Genomic DNA, 22,671 nt, shown 5'->3' with positions numbered 1-22,671 from the left:
ACTGAGAAAGTGAGGTGTTGCTTCCTAGATGCCTGGCAGGAGTAAATTAAAAGTTGCCTGGTGAGCCAGCTGTAGAGATTGAGGGGAAGGTAAATTTAAGGAGAATTAGAGTTGAGAGAAAGTAAAAGACACAGGAGACGTGAACTTGCTAAGCTGGGTCAGATTCAGTGGCCTGCACTGGTGCACGAGGGAGTGTTCTAAGATACTGTGCTATTGATCACTGTATTATAAATGTAAGTAACAGCCCAGTGAAAATTTGACTTTCAAGTTGCCTATGAAAACAGATGTCACAGAAAGTAGTAGTGAAACTGTCATCTTAACAGTTTCCACCTCTGCAATGGGATTTGACTCCACCTGAAGACACCTCTTCAGTCAACTGAACAGGCCATCATGACCATCACGGGAATCCATGGGCAGAGGTGGGAGCTCAGCTGTCTGCCTCATAGCAGAGATATATGAATGTAGTGACTCCTTATATGTGACTTCAGATGTTTTCTTCTGTAAGCTGTTTATAAGCTTTTAGTTGTTTTCATTTTCACATTTTGTTTCTGATTACATTTTCTCCAGGTTAAGTAATCTTACTATAGTATGAGGTTATATAACCGTAAGATATTATGAGTACCTTGTATAAATGGAGAAATGGGAATATTATCTGAACAGAAAGTGAAGGTTTGGATTCTTTTTGGATACAGCCAAATATATATGTTTTGTCAGAAAGACTGCAAAAATTAGAACACTTTTGGGACCAGATGACAGGAACCAAAAAAGAAAAGAAATTTAATTCCTTTAATATTGAAAACTGAAGTACTTGAGGTCAAATTGGATTGGATGTGGATGCTGGATGTGGCTCTGAGCCTGGTCTAGTGGTTGGCGACCCTGCCTATGGCAGGGGGCTTGAAACTAGATGATCTTTGAGGTCCTTTTCAACCCAGGTTGTGTGATTCTGTGATAATTCTATGAAATTGATGAAATAGACAAAGCCTATTTAAAAAGAAAAGGAAACCAACATGCAGTGCTTTCATAAGAATGTCTACCTAGTGTGTTCATTAGCTGTAGTGCTTTGTTGTTTGCACTCTCCTGAATGCAATCACTATGAGTAAGACATGGCATCAGTAGTGATGCATGGTGTTGTCATCATTCTGTTTTATACTCGAGAAGAGTGAAGTGCTTGCATTAATAAGGAAGTGTAATGATTTTTTTAATGTTGTACATCAAAGGCTCAGCTTTCTTTTTCCAAATGTAGTTATACCAGCTGAATAATAGAAGATTGCCCTGCATGTGGCAGGGGGTTTGGAGATTCATGACCCTTGAGGTCCCTTCCAACTCCGTCCATTATGTGATTCTGTAATAAACATGATAACATGACAAGTTTCTCAAAGCAAAGATCTGGGAGCTATGAGGAAATGCTGTGGTATTCACATGATTCAGGATTTTTTATCCCTACATTCATGGTTTCATTATCTTCTTGTGTTGGAATCCAAGTCCTCCTATGTCATCATTACTGAAGATATTACAGTGTCTTAAATCATTATGCACATTTTGTGCACTGGGGTCAAACTGGTATCTTGCTTAATGTCCTGGGCACTAAAAGATGATTGTTGTCAGGAACCCAGCAGGCGTTTCATACTTTAGACATCTCTGCTTCTTTCTTACATTTCTTCTGAAATTTGCTGATGGGTGACAAAGTAGAATGATGATGGAGAGGCACACAGAAACTCCGTAAGAAACTTGATTTTAAAATTGGCCTTTGTAAACATCTATTTCAAACAATTGCAAGCAGCTAGTCAGACCCTTTAATTTTGTTCTTAGGCCTGTCAGAGTGTGAGTGCTTGAAAAACATATTTGTGCAGGGATAGGGATGAATGAACTGCTGTGAGCTCGGTTAGTCTTGCTTCACTTGCAGATACCAGGGTTAATGGGGGGATAGAAGGGCAAAGCATTACTCAATTCAAGGACTGATGGGGATGGAAAACAGACTCTTGGCACGATTCTGCTTTCCTCTCAATTGGCTGGATTTTTTTTTCTTTTTTTTTTTTTCATTTGCCTGATATCTGTTAGCTCTATTCTTTAATTTCCTTTAATTAGTTGTCAAATCAAATGAATAAGTCCGGAGTTCTACTTCTGTTAATCCTAGAATCTCCACTTAAAAATGAATACTCTCTCTCATTTCTCTGGCTTCTCTAGGGGAGGAGTTAGCCATCAGCTAATGGCTCACTATTTCTCATGCAAACTTTTTAATACCATTCAGTCCTGGTAAGGTGTTAGTAAGCTTGTTGTTTTGTGTTTGCATGAATTACATCTAAAACTTTTCCTATTACTAGCTCAGCTTTAGCTTGCTTTATGAACTCATACCCCATAAAAGGACTCACGTGAACGCTTCCTTGATTTCCCACATGGTAGAATCCAGTGTTGGCAGTCAGGGCAAAATTAAAACAAACAAACAGAACCCTGAAGTAGTGACCAGAAAAATGAATTTTGTGCTTCGCTGTTCACTGAGAAGAAGGATGTCCACAGCAATTCCCTCTTCTCCACTTCGAGTGGGATGCAGACTTTCCTCTAGACAGTTTTTAACAGCGTTTCTATTGAGCAGCATTTCTATTTCTGGTCTGTTTTGCACACTGGTTTGCACACTTTCCCTTCTTATGATGTCTTTATGCGTAATTTATTTTACTCACGTTAAATTGTTTAGCGTGGTGCGAAGAGAATGTTCTGGTTTCTTTTGATTTGCTAATACGTATTTACATTGAATCTGTTTTGTTGTTGTTGTTTCCATGTTGAATCTGTTTTGAAACTGTTGTTGTTTCCATGGTGCCTTCAAGCAGTTTTAGACTTTTAGGCGCTGTTTTTAATTAGGTTCCATCGCTGTTATGTACCTATCTCACCTAGAGCTAAATATCATTGTAGTTTTTTTTTGTTCTATTTTCTTTTTGCTTTTCCTTCACCCCTCTTAAAACTAACAGGTTGAATTTGAGAACTTACTCATCCCTGGCTTTTTCTTATGTACGCTGAGGACTAGTTCCTTGCTCTAGCACAAGCCAAAACCATAATTTGCTCCACCTCTTACAATTCATGATTTGATGTTTTACAGAAGTTAGACTATTTAAACAGCTGTTCTCTGTTGTACTTTAGTGTGATGCTTATGCAGCATGTGAAAATAACTTCAGATTCCCCTTACGCCTCCACTTTCTACCTCTGATCACTCTGTGGTTAGTGTTGTTATTTTAGATTGATGGCCAGCAGTCTAGCATTCATATGATCATCTGTTTGTATAGGGGATTCAGCTCATGGTCTTTTTACAGAATTACATTTACCTTGTTTCACTCTGCTTTTCTGCTTTCCTTTTTTTTTTTTTTTTTTTTTAAATATTATTTATTTTTAATTTCACATGACCTGCTCCTACATCAACAAAACCAGTTCTCTCATGAGGTAAATGTTTTATCAATAGTACGATAATACTCCTTCAAATAACTTCTTTTCTGACTGACATTGAGAAGCACATTGTATTTATGCCCGACATCTGAGTTTTTCTCTTAGATTTTTAGACTTCTTGTATTTGTACAGGAGCACTTGCACCTTCACGTTTTTTTTCATTCTTTTTGTAAACTCTGTTTAGATTAAATACTGTTTTGTTAGCAGTAGTGCATCCTATATAGGTCTCATCTCTTCCCGAAGCCCTTCCACAGTCTAGTAAAACCAAGCCATTTCTACCTGCAGCATTTTTTCAACTGGATATTGAAATGCAACTTTGCAGCCAGAACTGGCACTTCAGTACTGTTTCAGGGATGCAGTGATAGAGACAGGCTTGTAGTCAGGTGGTTAAAATGCTAAATTTGCCTTTGAGCACATTTCAAATTCCTTTGTATGGTGATATCTGTAAGATACATTCACGAATAAGGCTCTACTGAGCTGTATAGCGTACTGTTGGATACGTGCTGCTGCAAGAAATGATGATTTCTGAAATGGTATTTGAAATCTTGTTCTTTTTAGTAATCTGAGAGCTTATGAAGCAAAATCAGCTAAGTATTCCTGTCTTTCTGTAGATTCAATGCAGTTTATTTTACCGATTTCTAGGCGAGGTCTTACAGTCAAGGAGATGTAAAGTGCACATAAACTGTAACAGTGGTCTCCACTGTCTTTTCAGGAGAGTTGAAATGTGCAAGCCCTTGTTTTATTCATTGCTCCTTCACTCAGAGCTGCAGTGTTGGCTGTTACACTGTGTGCAGAGACCATAAGAGAACTGGGTTCTGAACCAAAGATGATGTATGCAGGGCTGATATTTCTATAAAGATTGTGGATGACTTAGCAATTAATAACATGGGTTTAGTGCTGTGGCACCATTTAACAATGGTGAGGCTTTGACAAGCAGGTTTATGAGGTCCTTTAAGTTTTAATATAGTGTTTTCATTACGTTTATTTATAATCTATACTTTTCATTGGCTATGCTTAAATCCAGTCTATAAGAATTTTGAAGGTTTATAGCAAACTTAAAGTGATATAAGAAGGTAAGTAACTTGATCCAGTGAGTGTGTTTATCCAAATATGTCATTAAACTTCTCAATTTCCTTTTTAGAAGGCCAGTTAGGGACAGACTGACTCATTCTCCCGTCTGACAGAATGCGAAGACATCCAGAGTTTAGCTGGCAAGACTATTGAAAAAAAAGGAGAATTTTAGGATTTCAGGGAGTGTGTCTTGCTTCTCAGTCCCCCAGCTGGACGTAAGATAAAATTTTCAAATGAGAAACATGTGAAATCTTGTCTAAACATCTGAATAAATGTTGTCCCAATTTCTTGTTGACTTAAATGAAACTGGAGGATCTGAACATCCTTAAATGTCAGTTTGGCAGTCATATACATATATATATCAGAATGTGGTTTTCTGATGTTCCTAAAATCATTAGCATGCAAATCAAATTAAAGGAAGAGGAGGGTGTAAGGTCTCCATTTCTTCTATACTTTATTTTTGTTTCTACTGGATCATCTGATTTTGTCTTTTGTCTTTTTTTAATTTTTGCCTCCAGGTTATGAAGAAGGATAATGTGAGCTGGTAATGATTATACTTGACTGAAGTGGAAGGATAATTCAAGAAAGCCCTTTTTTTGTCACTTGTAGTGTCTATGGTGGCCATATGTATTTGGGTTTCATTCTCTTTACTTGGAGCTGCTTTTTTATTGTCTCAGTTCACACCTGAATTTAGAATAAAATGATACAAAATCCATCCTGTCTTTTCAGTCTGTTTGGTTAGATGTGGATATTTATTTATTTTTACAGTAACTGGTATCATTTAGATACTTCCATTTGTCCTTGTGTTTATCAAATCTCACTAAATAGACTGAAAAGATTGGATGGATTTTGTATGAAACTTACTAATAAGACTTTATTTTATAAATAAATGTTCATCCTTACCATTTTTCTCACGTAAAACAGTCCTGATTTTGACCTGAGTGTACACTTAGTTTTGGTGGGATCCTCCTATAGAAGTCTGGATGGGATTTGAGAGTATTCAGCATCTTCCAGGATGCAGTACCTCTTTCCTTGTTTTCTCCTGCGACTTGGAGGTACCGTGAATCAAAATGATATGGCTAAGGAGCTCTGTGATAGGTAGTAAGAGGCAAGATTCCTTATAAGTGGCTTTGAGAGTGAAGAGCTTCTTCAAGTAGCAAGTTTTTTAATCAGTTCTCAGGTTTTCAACTGAAATTTAGAACTTAAATGTACTGGCAAGTAAGTAAATACAGCACTGTTACGAAGAGTGGATTTAGTGATTTTCTTTCGCAATGCAGTAACCTGTGATGTTCTCTCCACTAGCTGAGAGAACAGCTAGGAGTATCTCAGGGGAGACCTCATTGCACTCTACAACTTCCTGAAGGGAGGTTGTGGTGCAAAAGGGTCTGGTCTCTTCTCCCAGGCAAATAGTAGGACCCGAGGAAATGGCCAGAAGTTATACCAGAGGAGGTTTAGGTTGGATATTAGGAGAAACTTTTTCTCTCAGAGGGTGGTCAGGCACTGGAATGGCTGCCCAGGGAGGTGGTGGAGTCACCATCCCTGGCAGTGTTCAAGAGGCGCCTGGATGAGGAGCTACGAGAGATGGTTTAGTAGCTTGTGGCACTGATAGGAATGGGAGGGTGGTTGGACTAGATGATCTTGCAGGTCGTTTCCAACCTTGTGATTCTGTGATCTTGAACAGGTCTGTGCAAGGCATATCTAGTCAAGCTCATATGCACATCTGAGAACAACCAAGTTTCTGTGTTCAGTGAGTTTCCCTTCTTCTCCAAAATTCTTGGCAAAGGTAGGGTCTGGGAGAAGATAACTGATGTTAGGCCAAGTTTGGCAGACACAAATCAGTTAGCTGTCTGGGTATTTTCAGTGTGACTGTCCCTTTGGCACTTTCAACTTCCCATTTTGGGGGTGAATAAAAGTTTTCTATGGCATAGTATCTCCTCTTTCCTCTTCCATTAGCCTGACATCACAACTGTTCCTTAATTTTCAGGCAGGAAAAAAAAAGGTTGTCGATCAAATGATAGTTTGAGATCTTTTAGTACTGGAGCCTTCTGTTGTCAGTAGGTCTGTATATACTCTGGCTTTTACCACTAGTGTTCTCCAGCACTCACTTATCTGTGGGAGGGTAAAGGGATTGGCAAAGTCTCTTTGCCTGCTCAGCCTTTGGAATATCTCCAAACCATGCCTCACAGAAGCTGCTATATCAGTTTCTCTCCCAGGAGGCATGGTTTGAACCCCACTAACGAAGGCTTTGCAGTTCTTCATTCAAATGCTTCTTAGGTAGCAGACCTAAGTGGCTGCAAGCCACTCAAGCACCAGTCTCAGGGTTTCTCTGCTACAGATCTTAGGTAGACTTGTATCTATCACCTATCTGGTCCATCCTAACAGTTTATTTCTGTATTTATGCGCTTCCTCTGGCTTTGTCCTGATCTTCATAGTTAAAAGGCTGAAATGTTCAACATGCTTTTTCAGTGCGTTCATACTGGGCTTGGTCTTCAGACTCTAAGGAAGTTGTGTGTTACTTTGTCCACATATGTGTTGTTTCTTATTGAAGTTTATATAGCAAGCTTTTCAGGCTCCAGAAACAAACAAACAAACAAAAAATGCTTATGCAAAAAGCAAAATGATCACATAAGATAATTTTGTTTTATTTCAGATGAATTTTTTTTCTAGTAACCTTTGTTCTCATTAGATTCAGTGCTACTGATTTTCCTCTTTACTCAATTTAAAATTACTGCCCAGTGTGGGGCTGTGACACTTCACTTAAAGTGCTTTAACTCCCATGTAAGCTTCTTTCATTCATATACATATATATGTGTATATAAAAAAACTATAAGTGATGTTCAGTGATTTTGTAGCCAGGCATAAATGCAGCGAGGTTCACAATATGCCATGAGAAACTTGGTTATGAATTTAGACCACGGGTCCTGATAACCGGTGCATGACCTGTGTCCCCTGTTCTCATGGCCATTTTTCTCTTGCCTATCCTTAAGATATGAAGCTAATATTAGCACATAGAAGTCACTTACATTTTTCTATCATGAGAAAGATCTTGACTTCGTTTGGATTTCCCCTCCACACCGAAACAGGAATATAGCTTTTCCCAGAGCAATGATTTATTCTGAAAAATTATGATAGCATCAAACTTTTCTGCTGTCTCAGAGAACAATTTATAGATTCTTCTCTCTGTCTGATGTCGGGTGTTTTCTTTTAAAACTGGTTACAGTATCTTGTGCCAATTTCTGCCCTTCTCTGTGCCCCACCCTGCAGTGAATCAGAAGGGCACTGTGTCTTTTTTTGGTCACAGGTCTCAGTGCAGTCATCCGTTTCTATTGTTGCTTGTGATGAGGCAAGTTATGCCGTGCTATACGTGGAGCAGTGCACTGCGTCTTATTTGGAAATTTAAATCAGTGAGTGGAGCAAGCGCCCGATTACTAAGGGTAGCATCTCAACATGAGGATATTTTGCCTGTCCTTCATCACCCGTGCTGGTCACTGGTTAGGTTGCAAATAGAATATACGGAGTTGGTATTGATTTACAGGAGCCATAAATATTGTGACACTAGCCAGCTTTCAAAGATCATCTTTCCCTTTGAGCTGTGACACCACGGTTAGAAGTGCTGACTAGAACTACCACCAAGGTGGCTTTCCATGGTCATCCTTCTCAGAAGAATTTCTTGCCTTTTGCTATGAGAGCATATGATGATGCCCATTGGTTTCCTCACCTAAGTGGGGAGATAGGATAGCAGGGTAGAAGAGTGTCTAAGATTTTCCATCGTGTCCTCTTCTGCCTCAAAGTACCCAAAGATAGTATGGATTTGTAGTCATGACAGTGTCTTTGGCAATGGACAGATATCTCCTGTACTCAAAGTTTAAAGAAACTGAGTGTGAGCCTCACTCCTCTCTCATTCCATGAATTGCGTGAGAAATGGTTATCACCAGATCTTGCATCTGCTGGCTAAATTGCACTTGGTGGAATAATTGAAAATTGCACCACAGATCCAAAAACACTTCTCAGTTGTATTAACAATGAGTTGAAAGCACTGATTCTGTTCACATTTCTCTTTACTCTTTGTTTTGAGTAAACATAATTTGACCTTACTTAACAGTTTTGAGTTTTTCTAATTTCTTTGCTAACCTGATCTTATTCATTTATTTTTTAAGATAAAGTACCCTACCCTTCATCATTCACAGAAACTGTTGTATAAATCATGGAATCCTTGAATTTTGACAAGAGTTTAGTTTCACAACATCTGTTGAAAGTTATGTAGTATAATGGTACAGAGTTCTTCACGTACAAGCATGAGGTAATTAATCTGCATACATCACTTCCTTGTGTCTTGTCATTGCGTCTCAGTGGTACTTATGATTAGTGGGACTGTTCCATTGGGAACAGTGCAGAATAAGAAAGCTAAAGTTTTGTTTGTGGTGGGTCTCTCTCACTCACCTACAGAGCACTAGATACCCATGAAAAAGGTCAAATGTACAGAGATCTGGCATCGATTTCACAACTTGCAAGACATAGTCTCAGGCATATGTAATATATATAACTCATTGCCAGAAAGCTAAAAGGAAATGATTGCATTTCAGTACAATGCAATCTATAACAATAGTTTAGTGTGCATGAAATTAAAAACTGCTGCTAACGTATAGAATAAATAAGTCGACTGTGTTTATTTTTACTGCAGCTTTCTGTAAAAATAAGGTCCTGCTTCTTATAATATTTAATTGGTTTCATTAATAAAAACAGCAAATATTAATTATACCCATTGCTACAGAATATTGAATTTTCCAGTACTTGACATACAAAATATTGTTATTCCAACGTGTGAATGTGTCAGAATTCAAGTACAGCAGGGTTACGCTGACAACATACTAACTAGCTTCATGTCTGATCTGAGGTTTCTTCTCTTCTTGATGCACTGTACTGGTTTTCCAGCATTGCTCACTTGACCTACTACGTGTAGCAGTTAGTTTCATATGTCATTAAAAACAAAACAAAACAAACAAAAAAAAAACCCACAGAACTCTAACCCTAAATGCACAACTATCTAAAACCACACATTTTACCAAATTTTACTACATTTGTATTGTGATGGAGGGTTTGGGCCATGTAGTTACATTCAGTGAGAGGATAAAGGTGTATTATAAAGGTACACAAGAGGAAATAAATAACTTTTATGCAGTAATGGCCATGCATCCATGGAGAGTTGTATGGAGAGGGGTGAAATAGCTAATGTGGAAACCATAAAAGATTTCTTTGGATGAAAGAACAGAAAAGTGCCGGCAGTTGGTTATTTTCTTTGCGTTTCTTCTTTCTTTTTCTTGGAGGTGTGATGAAGAACTGAAGAGACTTAAAGAAATGCTCTGAGAGAAAATGGATCTAGATGTGATAAACTGAGTGACAAACAGCATGAGTTTGTTAACTTGTTTTTATGAAATGAGGTGGTGGAGAATCTTAAGGATGAAACCATAGACAGGGGGATAAAAGATTGACTTCCCTTTCGGTCTGATAAAGTTCTCAGGCTGCTCACAGAAGGTAAGATTTTTGTGGTTGTGGTGGTTTGAGTAGACCCGAGAATCTTCAGCATAGAAGTGGTAGCTGATTTCAAGATTCTGTGAGAACAAGCACAGAAAGAGAGAAAGGCAAAGATCTAAAGAATAGTGTGTATGAGGTCCCATAGACAGAGCAGAGGTGGACAAAATGAACTTCGCAACATGGAGGACCACTGTGCAGAAGCTTTTAGAGAAGTAATGGGATTCCAACTGATTAACTGAACTCTGTGCAGGTGAGATACTGAGGAAGTGTGGAAAATTCATTTGTGTCCAAGGCAGCTAAAATATAAGAGATTATGATGATGATTTAGGTTTAGAGGTTTGCTAGAAAGGAGGTTGCTGAGCTTGTAATAACAGCTATTTCAAGGCAGAAATGAGACCAGGATGATGCCTACAATGAACCCGACAGAAAGGGTCTCCAGGCAAGGATGGCAAAGACTGCAGGAGGAGCCTATAGATAGGCAACAGAATCACTGTTCCTTGGAGTTCTTCACAAGTCAGCTGGAGAAAGGTCTGAGCAACCTGTGAACTTGGCCCTGCACACAAGTTGTGCTGGAGGCTTCCAGACCTCTTCTAACTTGTAGTGCTCAAAAGCTGTCTCTGTTAATTGATTGACATTGAGGGGGATAGCAACTGAGGCAACCAGCACAGTTCTTTTGTGTTTTTTTAAGATGAGAAAGACAAAATTTAGAGATTTTTGCAGGTCAGGTTCCAACCATTATGTTTGGTGAATGTTGACTCCCCAAATAGGTATCACAGTAACTTATTTCAACACTGAAAATGTGTTTTTCTTGATGGGTGACGCAGTGGAATAGAATTTGGTTGGCTGGGTTTTGTTGTTGTTTTTTTTTTTCTTTTTCCACTTGCTTAGAGCAAAAGGGATAACTTTTATTTATGAACTGTTAGGATTATCTTATTTGCAAAAAAAAATGGTTTTCTTCTCCTTTGGACTACGTTCTCTGTCTGACCTTTGTGATTGTGAACTAAATGCTAAAGCAAAAACTCTGTATAGAAGAATCTCATCTTTCTCAGTTAGAGGATCCTTAATGTTAGAGCTTATTAATCACTGTCATACCAACTGAGAAGTTTTGGGCCAATAATTGAATTCCTGTGGGCAACATTTATCCTAACTACCTTTAAAGTCTGTTTACATCTCTGATGGTCAAACTGCTGTTTCTTTTCCTGTCCTCTATAACAGCATTCACTTGTGAATTACATTTTGTTGTTATGGAGAATCAACATGCTAGCCATAGTGTGTAGTGAGTTTGAAGATGGAGGACATCTGTTCACTGGGAGATTTCTACCTTTCCTGCAGTCTAAGCATTCAGGTATGCTGTGAACAGAGAGAAGTTATTTTCACTCATACCTTCATGTCCTTTCAGTATTCAAAAAACAGGAAATAACTGTACTCACATACTATTTAAAACTCTGTGATATTTGCAGTGGAAAAGGCTGTGTAAGTGCTTATCATTTTACCCTTTTTGTTTCTTTTCTCAGGCATTTCATTTTGTTTTGTGAGATGGAGAGTAATATGTAAATATATGAACACTTGCATGCATATGTCATGTTTTCAAACTAGAAGCGTGTCTATCTTGTAAACTTTCATATTTTAGCTTTGCGAATTATGTCCTAAAATAACTTTTATTACTTAATTGTACTCCAAAAGCATGGGATAAAGTTATCTGGACAAGTAGGTACATCTTCAGTAAAGATACAGTAGAACCTATATTTGAATCTATATTTTAAAAACTGTTGTGTATTTTCAGGGTTGGTTTTATTTATTCATTTATTTATTAGCCACTCTTTCTGACAAATTGGGAAAGGAAGGAAAGGAAACATCAATACTATTAGACAAAGCAGTGGTCTGGAATGTATTTATTCTTGATTCTTTGTAGTTGCCTTTGAGAATGAAGAGGAGAGGGGCAATGAAGTGGCACATGCTTCTAGGGGGCATGAAATGCTCTTTCTGGCATACTTTTTCTTTCCAACTTGGAAGATCCATTTTCATCTCTGAGCTGAGACTATGGAAGAGTAGTTTTGGCAGGCAATAGAAAAATGTTTGAAATATCTAAAGGATTAATATTAAACCTAGAAAGCTGTTGCTAATCTTGTCTTAAACTCACAAGTCTAACAATGCACAATTGCTTAGGAGAAACTTAAGTTTTTTTTGCCCTGCTATGAAGTCAAAGGGATTGTTGAATGATTGAGATGAGGTGTTTGTACTGCCTCACTGAAGGCTGCTGATATTTTGTACGATCTAAACACAGCGTAGTTAAAAATTTAGTTAAGATCATTTAATTAGAAATTCAAAGTTAACCTTTCTACTGAGAACTGTTGTGTATGGAGGGAGTAATGCAGCAGAAAGACATTATGGTGGAGGCTTGCCTGGTTTTGTAGAACATACAACCATCTGATAAACTAGTTTATGACTCACGTTTTCATTTAAGAATTCAATGGTTTTACTCTTCCTGAGAGCATACCTAAGAAAGAGGAAATGCTTTCCCTCCTCCTTATTTTATAATAGCTTTAATTGTATATAAGAATTGGATCTGACTCACAGTTTCTTTATTCTGGATGAGGAGCTACGAGGTATGGTTTAGTGGCTTCTGGTAGTAAGGGTAGTGGGAGAAGGGTTGGACTAGATGATCTTGTAGGTCCTTTCCAACCTTGTGATTCTATGATTCTATTCGTATTATAAACAGTAGTTCTCAGTCCTTCAGCATCACCACCCCATAACATCCAAGTCTTTTCATGTTGATCATATAATCCTGTATTACTCAGATACTTTGTTTGGCTTGCATGCATTCTATACTCTTGAAAGTTATTTTAAAGCATATACTGTAGCTTTGCTCTTTCATAAAATAAAACTCTTCTTTGACTAACTGCATGGAAGGTCAGGATTTTGCTTTGAATCTGAAATCCTGTTACTAACGTTACGCACCTTTCCACACTGATAAAGGAATACTTCTTGTTGAAAAAGGAAGAAAGTTCTTTGACAAACGGTTATGGCTTTTCTGTACAGCTTGTTCTTAAATGGAATTTCAGCAGAGGGAACCAACATTCATTGTCATTGTTTATGTATGAAATTTCTCACAGAGTTTTATTTGTTCTCATAAGCCAAGAGCAAAATTTACATCCTGTGAGGATTTACAATAAGACTAAGATTTTTGAAATGAAAGAAAAGGTCACTTCGCTGTGTATGGGTGTGTATTCTGAATGTCAAGTCATGCAGGTAAACACAGAGAGATGTGCCTTAACTTGCTGAGCATTTTTTGTTTGTTTGTCTTTTTTTGTTTTTTCTCTTTCTTTTTATTATGGCAGGCAATTGCATGGAGATCTTGACGGTGACATGACTTGGCAAACATTTTGGAATCAGCTCAATATGTGACATCACACCCCCTTATGGTTTTCCACATAAAATAAGCACTCCAAAGAAAATAGAAAAATTGAGACTTAATCTGAAATCTATCATTACGTCCTCTAAGGTCTCATTAGGCACCTCACTATTTTCTTTTTTCTTATTTCTTTTTCATTTTTCCAGGCAGATAGACTAAATGTTGCAGATCATAGTGGTAAATGTTTTATGGGGAGAGTAGGGGGAGGTGCAAGGAATGGGGTTTTATTCCCATGCCTACTTTGTTTTCACAAAGATCGTGGTTTAGTCTTTCCTCCTGAGCAGCATTTCAGGCTGTGAGAGCACACGTGTCTGATGTAACATTTAGCAATTGAGGTTGTTTAGCTCTGTCTCTAAGAGATAGATGAGTGACTCCTACTTTATGAGGAAAGGACAACACAGATGAAAACCTCTGTTCAGCTCAGACTTCAGTTCTCAATAAGTTGATGCTTTACAAAAGCAATTTTTGGAGAAAAACATCCATTCTGCCCTTTGCTGGGTGACTGTATGTGATTTTCTGTGTGTGCTTGTGGTTGTGTGCATTAATGCTCTTTTTTTTCTGAGAAGCAAATTATTTTTTCCCCACCTTCTTTAATTGCAGTGCGTAAATATGGCTGTGTACTTGGTGGGAAGCATATGTGCTATCATTGATATGTGAAGGAGAGAGGTGTAGTGGAAAGGGTGAACGTAGTAAATGCTGCCAAAATACATGGAACATGATGTTACACAGGCGAAGCAGAGGAAGAATTATCTATGCATAATGTGAGTTTAGAATAAGCTTGACATTCTCACACCCAAACATTTCCATCTGGAAGCTGTTCTGAAGCAAAAGGAAGCAGAGACAATATACTCCTATCTTCTGGAGTAGCTATCCACAGAATAGGAAATGTTCTATTATTTTTTCTTTTTCCCTAGAACGTGTTCAATTTTACAGCAGATTCAGAGAAGTTCCGTTTTGAAATTTTAAAGACAGTAAATGTCGTTAAATTCTTCTTTATCCTTCTGAAAATTGGTTTTGAAACTCTCACATTATGCTTAAACAAGCTGTTGAGATTTTTGGTTACGGTTTTTATCCAGTACTGATACAGGAACTTATTTTCAAAGCTTTCTGCAAACTACCTTCTGCCTTTGTGTCATCTTTCTGTGCTTTGATTTGTCCAAACACCTTCTGTTTTTCCTCATGTCTTTCTTTTGCCATTGTAGTCTGCAGTCCAGATTTCATATTCTCTTACTTACATCCCATTGTGCACACTGAACATCTCAAACACACTGGAAGACCAACCTGCTTTATGTGGTTGTAACTTTTGTTGTAACACATTTGTGCATCTCCCTGGGCTCCCTGTATTGTAACATACTTGTTGCTCTCTAATGGAGCTGAAGAATCTATCAACATGCTAACCTACACCACTGTTATTTAGGAATAATTCATTATGCTTTTATAGCTGAAATCTCAAAATATGACTCTACAAATATTCCTAATTTGCAGTGGATGCAGAAAGTGGACAGATCTGTACACGTTATATTAAATTATAGGTATTTCTTAGTACCATGCCAAGTGGTAACCTTACCTTTCACGTTCTTTTTCCAGTAAGCTTATAAACTCATCACTTTTCTCCATGTATTCACTGTGCTTCCTCTTCTCTTCCTCTAATTCATACAGGGTCTGTCTGTGTGATTTTTCTACCATTAGAAGTTGCTCCAGCATTCGTCTGTGAGTTTCCTTCTGTTTCTCTACAACTTTATCAAGCTAAAAAAAAAAAAAAATTAAAAAAAAAATTGAAATACTTCAAAACTCTTAGTTGCTCAGACTTCCATCAATAAAAGGTTATAGGAGAAGCTTACTAATACAAAGTATGTTTAATAGCCTGATGGTTCTGTACTTTGTTACATGTTTGGAAAAAATTATTTAATTCCATCAGCCTGAATCTAACAAACCAGCAAAATTAGTTAAGGTACTGTTTTGAGGGACCCTCAATCACCTTCTGTATCTCCTCCTGCCATGAATGTGCTTTTGTCGTTGATATTTCTGATACGAAACAGATTCCTTGACAGATGAAGCCTCTACTTCACACAGAAGTAGACCTATTTGTGGTTGAATAGAAGTAGAAATCTTATTTGTAGTTCTGTAGAAAATCACAGGGATCTTCCTCCTTAGACATTACTGATCTAGCTGAAGCTTGAGGAGGGATGACTTGAAGCCATCTAGAAACCTGAGGAGAATTTGTATTTGTGGGCGCTTTTGTTCACTGCTCATTCATCCTCCTCTAAGGAGGCTGTCTTCCTGATTAGGTCAACAGGAGAATCCTCAAATCTCTTTTGGAGAAGATAAATTTTCAGTGCAAAGCCAGAGCCAGCTCCTTCTAACCACAGACTATTCTAGTAGTTGAGCTGCTTTGCAGTAGTTCACTCTATTAATAGGAAAGAATTCACGAATGGGCAGTGTGGGAAGCAAGGCTGGTTCTGGTTCTCCGACATTTCCCCCTCTAGGAATTTCACATGCCGCAAGGCACACTGGGCCTTCAGATTCTTAGAGCCACTGCTTATTTTAGGCAGTATAATTCAGAGAACTATAATAAACTATCTTCTCTTCATGCTTATTGACAGTTTGGCTGATAGAAGCGATGTCAGGAATGATCAGAATACCTGAACATGAGTTTTTGGAATGACTGAGAAAATCCTCTACTTCTACATGGGCTCCTGATTCTCCCTCTGCTTATTTCAGCTTCTTTCTAAGCATCTCTTGTTTTTCCTGTCATTGTTAACTTTTTTTTGTTGTTGTTGATGCTGATATGAATAAGGAAATAAGGTCTACTGACAAAACTTTGATTATTTGAATCCAAAATGTTCCATCAGAAATGATGGGTCACTTTGAAAATGGCCTATTCTTTCTCCTCACAGCATCAGTGTCTTTTCTGTTGCAATGGAACTGAGTTAATTTCATCCATGACCTAAAAATATAAAGAAAGTGGTGGCTGACCACCTCAGCTGCTTTATGGTGCTATTACAGCAGGTTGTCAAGACTTTCTCCATCCCATTCCCTGGCATTAGTATACTTTTGCTTCTACAAGGTCAATGGGAATTATGAATCTGAATTAGGATTTCTCTTGGGAAAATATTTCTTATCAAAACCCTTCCATACTCCAGCTTTCTCAGGAAACAAGTGTCACCTCTTCCAAACTTCTTGGCTGTGTATTTTACAGGGGTTGAAAGCTGAATTGCCTTAAAAGGTCCGATTGAAAAGATCTGGCTATTTTAAATTTCTTCACATTCTTCTTCCACCAGGAATGAGGATTTCAAAATTTGAAATCCTTTGCTGAGCTAGCAGATTTGGCAAAAAGAGAGAAAGCTTTCACTGTATTTTATCAGCCTTCTTCCCTGTCCATCATTTCAGAGGGGTTTTTGGAGCAGCTATATCACAGATGCATGAAGCACCATTGCCTGAGTTTGTGCTCCTTGTGGTCTTAAAGACCATGCCTTAAGGTGACTGTATGCTGTCCTCTGAAAGCAACCAGCATTCTGCTTTTTGATAAAGCTGTGTTGTGGTGCTGTTTGTGGCTATGGCCTTATCTTGCATGATCACATTTGCTGGTCTCAGCCTTCACTGTGAGGTCAGGTGAGGAAGAAAGCAAACATGTGAAACTCTTCCTTGTTTTGGCAGTAAGCCTGTATGGATAGAGCTAAGAAAATGAAAGGATGCATTTATAGTGACACAAACACTGTTTTGGAAGCACATTTAAGAATGTGAGGGGATGCAAAAATTGTTATCGTAAGAAAAGAAAGTGAAATTTCTGGCTAAAAGCTGATCATAAATCAAATAACTTGTGTATCCCAACATATAAATGACTGACCAAGATGGGGATTTCTCAAACTAATCCGTGCAAACAACATGAATCAAATAGAAATATTTCTGCTTCTGCACTATTGGGTATGAAGGATGCAGGACCTGCATGGTGTTTTATGCGTTTGTTTGCTGTAGAGTATTTGCAAGGGACCAAGCAGAGAACAGAGATATGGTGCCGTGTTGCTGTTTGGAAGCTCTGTTCTGTCCCTGCGGGAGAAAAGGGTTGAACCTTGGGGAGCCAGTTTGCCTCTAGCATTTTCTCCTGGTATCTTGTAATGACTCACACATACCAGCAGAGAGGAGGGAGAAGCCATCTGAGCTCCAGCTAGCATCAGATACTCTCAAAAGAGTGTTCTCCAGCAGCCCGTTTCTTCCTCAAGTTACCCTGTCCAAATGCTAGATGTGCACATATGAAAACGTCCATTTCGCACAGCATTTACTCAGCCTATACAGTTCTTGGCTAAAAACCCCAAATAAGACTAATAAGCAGTAATATAAATGTCTTCTGTGGAAAATTAAAGTGATAAAATCTTGATTAAATGATTTGCTGTTTTGTACTTGCTAACCATATGGACTTTTTGCTAGAATTAATAGTTCTACATAGTGAACATAGTGTACAATACAGTGGAAAATAGGAGGCATGAACTTACGTAACTGTGAATAGTTGAGCACATTAAAAATTCACAGGCATTTAATTGTTTTGCCACCAACTCGTGTTTGAAGTCAAATTAAGATGGTGCATCTCATATTCATTCTGTCAGAACTGAACTTATTGTCTTTCTCTTTAGACTGCTTTGTGTTTGGCACAGAACCAGAATACAATCCGGGCTAGTTACATTTATTTATCCAAAATATAGTGAAATATCACTCTTGCTAATAATACCCTCATGGTCACTGTGTGGGTGTAAATGTATAGTCCTGAGTTGAGGATCTCTGGAGATGGTGGGAGCAGTTCTTCCCTTGTCTTCTTCAATCCTGGTTGTACCAGAATTCTGTGCGGATACATTGATCTGCTTTTCTTGAATGCCATGTTATCAGCATCTCTTCCTGTGAGTGTAACTCTTTGGTTTCCTACAGCTGTCTTCCCTTGAAAGTTGAGAGGATACCATCAGTTATGCTTTGTTAAAAGGCAGATGGTAGCGCTACATTCCTCAAGACGATTGGTGCCTGGGATTTAAAAGATGGGTTCCACTTTTAATTATCCCTGACTTATGCAGTATATAGGCTTTTGTCTACCATCACTGCTTTTCAAGCACTTAAAGTGTTAAGAGATCCTGTTCATCAAGTTTCAACCAGCGAGGTCCCAGAGTTTTTATCTTTGCCTGTCTGATTTGAATCTGGGGTCAGTTATAAACCAGAATTGGCTTTCTAATTCCATGAAGGTTTGAAACTTGTGACAAGATGCCGTTAATTCTGCAACATCTTCCTCTTGGTCTTTTCTCTCTTTTACTACATCACCTTTTCTGAGTTGATTTTTGTTTTTAATGTTATTATTTTGATGATTTGGGGTTTTTATTTGAATCTGGGAAAATGGTTCTTTTGCAGTAGTTATTAGAATGTTGAATACCATTTGCTTTCTATTCCAGAGAAGTGGCAATTGATCTGAAGCCAGAGTTTTTCATGAATATCTGACTCAATCATCTAAATTTATAAACCATGTAAAGATGGAAAGCCTTTTCAGACCTTTATGTGTTAGACTTTCTTTGTTTTTGCTTCTGTCTATCTTCCTTTCTTTAACCTCCTTTAAACATTAAGCAACTTATTGTATTTTGAACTGTGAGTAATGAGAAACCTTATCCAGCATTTGTTAGGTTGCAGAAAGGAATAACTGTAGAGCAAATTTACCTGAAAAACCCTCCACTTAAAAAAAAAAATAATAGTTTAAAAATATATATATACATATATATCATAGCCAAGGCAGATACAATTTTGATGTATCACAATCCTCATCATTTTTGCAAAGAAAATATATTACTGCCATTTTCTATTTTGCTAGATTTTACCCATGAATCCTGTTCTTAGTGACTAAGGCTATCCGGTCACCAAATTTTAGTGCTCTATTCTTAACCAAATTCACCAAGAAACTTCATAAAGTTTAAGTGAGATGAGTAAGTTGTGAGAGGATGATGAAAAGCCTGTATTCATAGATGTGCTCTGAAATTCACTGTGTTTTCACCTGAGATTTGGCCACAAAGCTAAATTGATGTGCTTTAGGGAGACTGAACAATTTGTGGGCAGTGAAAAAGGTTCATTGCCATGGTGGCATGAGGAAGATTTAATGGTTATTTCCCACCCTTTGTGCTAGGTTTTCCTTCTCCTTCCTCCCTTTCTTTTATTAGTATCTGAAAAAAATGCAGGCAAAACCAAAACAGATCTTGGACTTAGTTTGGGGGTATGAAGATGTGAAATATCTGACAGTTAAGGCATCCTTTGGTTTACGAAGACATACAAAATGCTAGTGGTCTTTCTACCCTTCCAGTTGCTCATAGGATGTTTACCTTTGCCTCTTGGAATTGCCAAATCAAGTGGTGTTAGAAATCCTTTCTCTGCCATTAAGTGTAAGAGGGAAAAATCGTGTATAAACTTATGTAAAGTAACAGACTGAACTTACGTTTTCAAACTCTTTTGGACTTCTCTTCAAATCATTTCCATTTGTGCTCAAAGTTTCTGTGACATAATGCCACTGCGGTCTAAAATAAATTAACCTCCGGAGTTGAACTTTATCTGTTTCAGATTATAGGGAGAGGTTTTAACCTCTGAGCCTCTGAAATGAGTGCTGACCTTTTGCCTGACAATCTTCTCTGAAATGAGCTCTGTATTCTTAGGTATGACTCTCTTCAGTAAGTTTGGAAAATGCTCAGTAGAAAAATTTTGTTCATAATTTTCTTTTTTAAGAAAACTATAAAGAGCAGAACATTAAGGAAATGTTGATGTGACCCAATAGGAGATGTTGGGAATTCTTTTTTTGGAAAACAAAAAGCATTACTGATATGAAGGACTTTTAATGTATAGTGACTTGCATTTCAGGACAGAAATGAAATCCTTGTAGCTTGTTGACTACTGCTACAGAGTAATTAAACTAAGTGTTACTTATACATAGTGTGAAAATATTAGATTTCTGCTTGGATTAAGTTTGTAATGACAGTTCATTATTCAGATCAATCACGTAAACCCATGATTCTCACAGAATTAGTGGGAGCTGGAATATGTAGGGAGTAGATGGCCACAACATGATGCTGTGGCATGACCTCATCGAGGCTAATGGAGAGGTATCAGGCTGTAGGAGCTCTGAATTAGGATAACAAGAGAAAAAAATGCAGAAGTGTTAAACACAAAAGGCAGACTATCAGAGTTGGAGGTAGTCATAAACAGTCTCTCCATGGTTGTAGCCCGAGTGAGGATCATTAGCAACCTGCTTTTATTATTGACCCCATTTCTATGTTAGATTTTAAACCTAGAACACGTTTGCTTTCTTTCTCTGCGATCAGTGAGATCTTTACTATTGATTTCTGTGAGATCTATGGTTAGATGTCAGTAATACATACCTCTCCCATAGGCTTTTCATAGATATCTTCTTGCCATTGCTCAGCCTTTGTTTGAATAGCGTCACGCTGGAGGGCTTCCAACACCTTCTTGGGAGTAACAAAGCCATATTGTGCTTCAAGCAAAGCCAAGTCAATTTTTTCAGCCTTAAGTATTCCTATAACTTCATCTTGAGCCTACAGAAAGACAATGTAAGTTTTCATTTTGTTAAAATCGCGTTTGTGTGTTTACAGGTTAGTTGGATGGTTTCTACTTTTGGTTTTATGGGAGCAGAAGAACTTTTAGAAGAAAGCTACATCTATAAAATGCCCCAAGATAGTAACATGAAGGCAGTTAAAGCATGAGGGAAGAACTGGTGTTTTTATTTTGTGAGTCGTGCATAAAGAACAGGATTTTCAGAATCTTCACTGGTGCTTAATTACTTCATTAGCAGTGAGGTTGAAATGCCATGCCAGGAACAGCTCGTGCTGGAAAAAATGTGACTCGTGGCATTAGAACCTAATTTTTACTTTTTTAATTTTAGTGAGTTATTAGCATGGTTCTGGAAGCCTAGATGTGTGTGAATGGTTTGGGTATGGTGGTGGCTTTTGTAGTTAAAGCCAGCCTGGAGAAGTCTGCTTTTGTCATTGCATTGAGCGTGTTTGAGCACTGAGTGTGGGGAAGTATATGGTGCAGGGGATGTGACCTTTCACAAAACGCATTCCAAAACCATGTAATAATGGCAGTTCTTTAAAAACAAGATTGATTGCCTGCAAAGTTGGCAGTTGGGGCCTTAGTGCATGGATATGTAAGCATGCATACATGTATGAGACAGTGCCTTCTGTACTTAGAGATATGTAGATGTGCACACACTTGTGAATGTGCCCTCAGTCAATCTTGCAGCATCATTTCTTGGAAGTAATTGCTTTAATGGCATTCTCAATTTGCAAATGCATGCTAAAGAAAAAAAAACATTTTAAAAGGTGAGGATTAACATTAAGTTGGTTATCTGGTGCCCCAAAATGGTGTCATTTTAAAATGCAGAACCTAAAAATATGCATTGTACTTTTCCTTTTTTAATGTCACTGCATTTTTTTCTTAATCTGGCAAAATACCTGATGGCATTCTATTCCCAAAGAACAGACTCAATATGCAGGTGCATTCTCAACATGTTCTTCCATATATGTATTTCAGAACTGGTTTTAGAAGGCAGTCAGACGCACGTAACTTCTTCCTATTTCACAGCACTCTCTTAAGTCCATGCTGGACTGTATGCCTCCAGTATTTGAAATGGTCTATAGATACTCTGCTCTTTAACAACACTTCTTTGTTCTGAATCATAGAATTGCTCAGGTTGGAAAAGACCTTAAAGATAATCGAGTCCAACCACGACCTAACCATACTACCCTAAGTGAAGTTATGAACTGAGAGATAGGAAGTTGGAGGAGACAGAATACCTCCTGTGAATATTGCACTAATTGTCTGGAAGTCTCGCTTCCAGAGATTGTGTTGTTTCATGGCAATGTCTGCTTATCTGAATATTTCCTCTGGGGGACAAACTGGCTTAGGTGACTGCCTGCCCCAGGCTGTGCCCAGCTGCTTCTTGTGGGAAGACATTGTCCTCTGCCTCCATGACAATGACACAACCACATCACTGTCTCAAACATCACTTGCAACACTTAAGTTAAAACCAAAACCAAGGACAGGCTAATCCTCAAAGAGGGGGGGATTGGAAAGAGGTGTGCTAGGATCAGTAACAATTTTGCTCCAATTGCTGTTGGAAGGAACACTCCTATTTGTCTATTTGTGACTGTGCTTAAAAGAAAAAGAGGAAAAAATCCATTTCTAATCTGTGTCACAGCAGA

General features: G+C 38.0%; 1 protein-coding gene across 3 annotated transcripts in view; it reads right to left on the bottom strand.

Annotated features, from left to right (window-relative positions):
• FILIP1L (filamin A interacting protein 1 like) overlaps positions 1-22,671 on the bottom strand; it is a 204,646-nt gene that overhangs the window by 60,902 nt on the left and 121,073 nt on the right. For all 3 annotated transcript variants that reach the window (XR_007376974.1, XM_048944460.1, XM_048944472.1), the window contains exons 5-6: positions 20,830-21,003; positions 15,012-15,190 (exon numbers count right to left, since the gene is read on the bottom strand). Coding sequence is in view for 2 of the 3 variants with exons in the window: in XM_048944460.1 (XP_048800417.1) it covers positions 15,012-15,190; positions 20,830-21,003 (353 nt within the window). In the remaining variant the exon portion in view is untranslated. The remainder of the gene's footprint in view (positions 1-15,011; positions 15,191-20,829; positions 21,004-22,671) is intronic.

The sequence above is a fragment of the Lagopus muta genome, chromosome 1 (genome assembly GCF_023343835.1).
Source record: "Lagopus muta isolate bLagMut1 chromosome 1, bLagMut1 primary, whole genome shotgun sequence".
Classification (NCBI taxonomy): domain Eukaryota; kingdom Metazoa; phylum Chordata; class Aves; order Galliformes; family Phasianidae; genus Lagopus; species Lagopus muta.
Note: the sequence above shows the minus strand (reverse complement) of the source record. Positions and strands in the feature narration are given on the sequence as shown.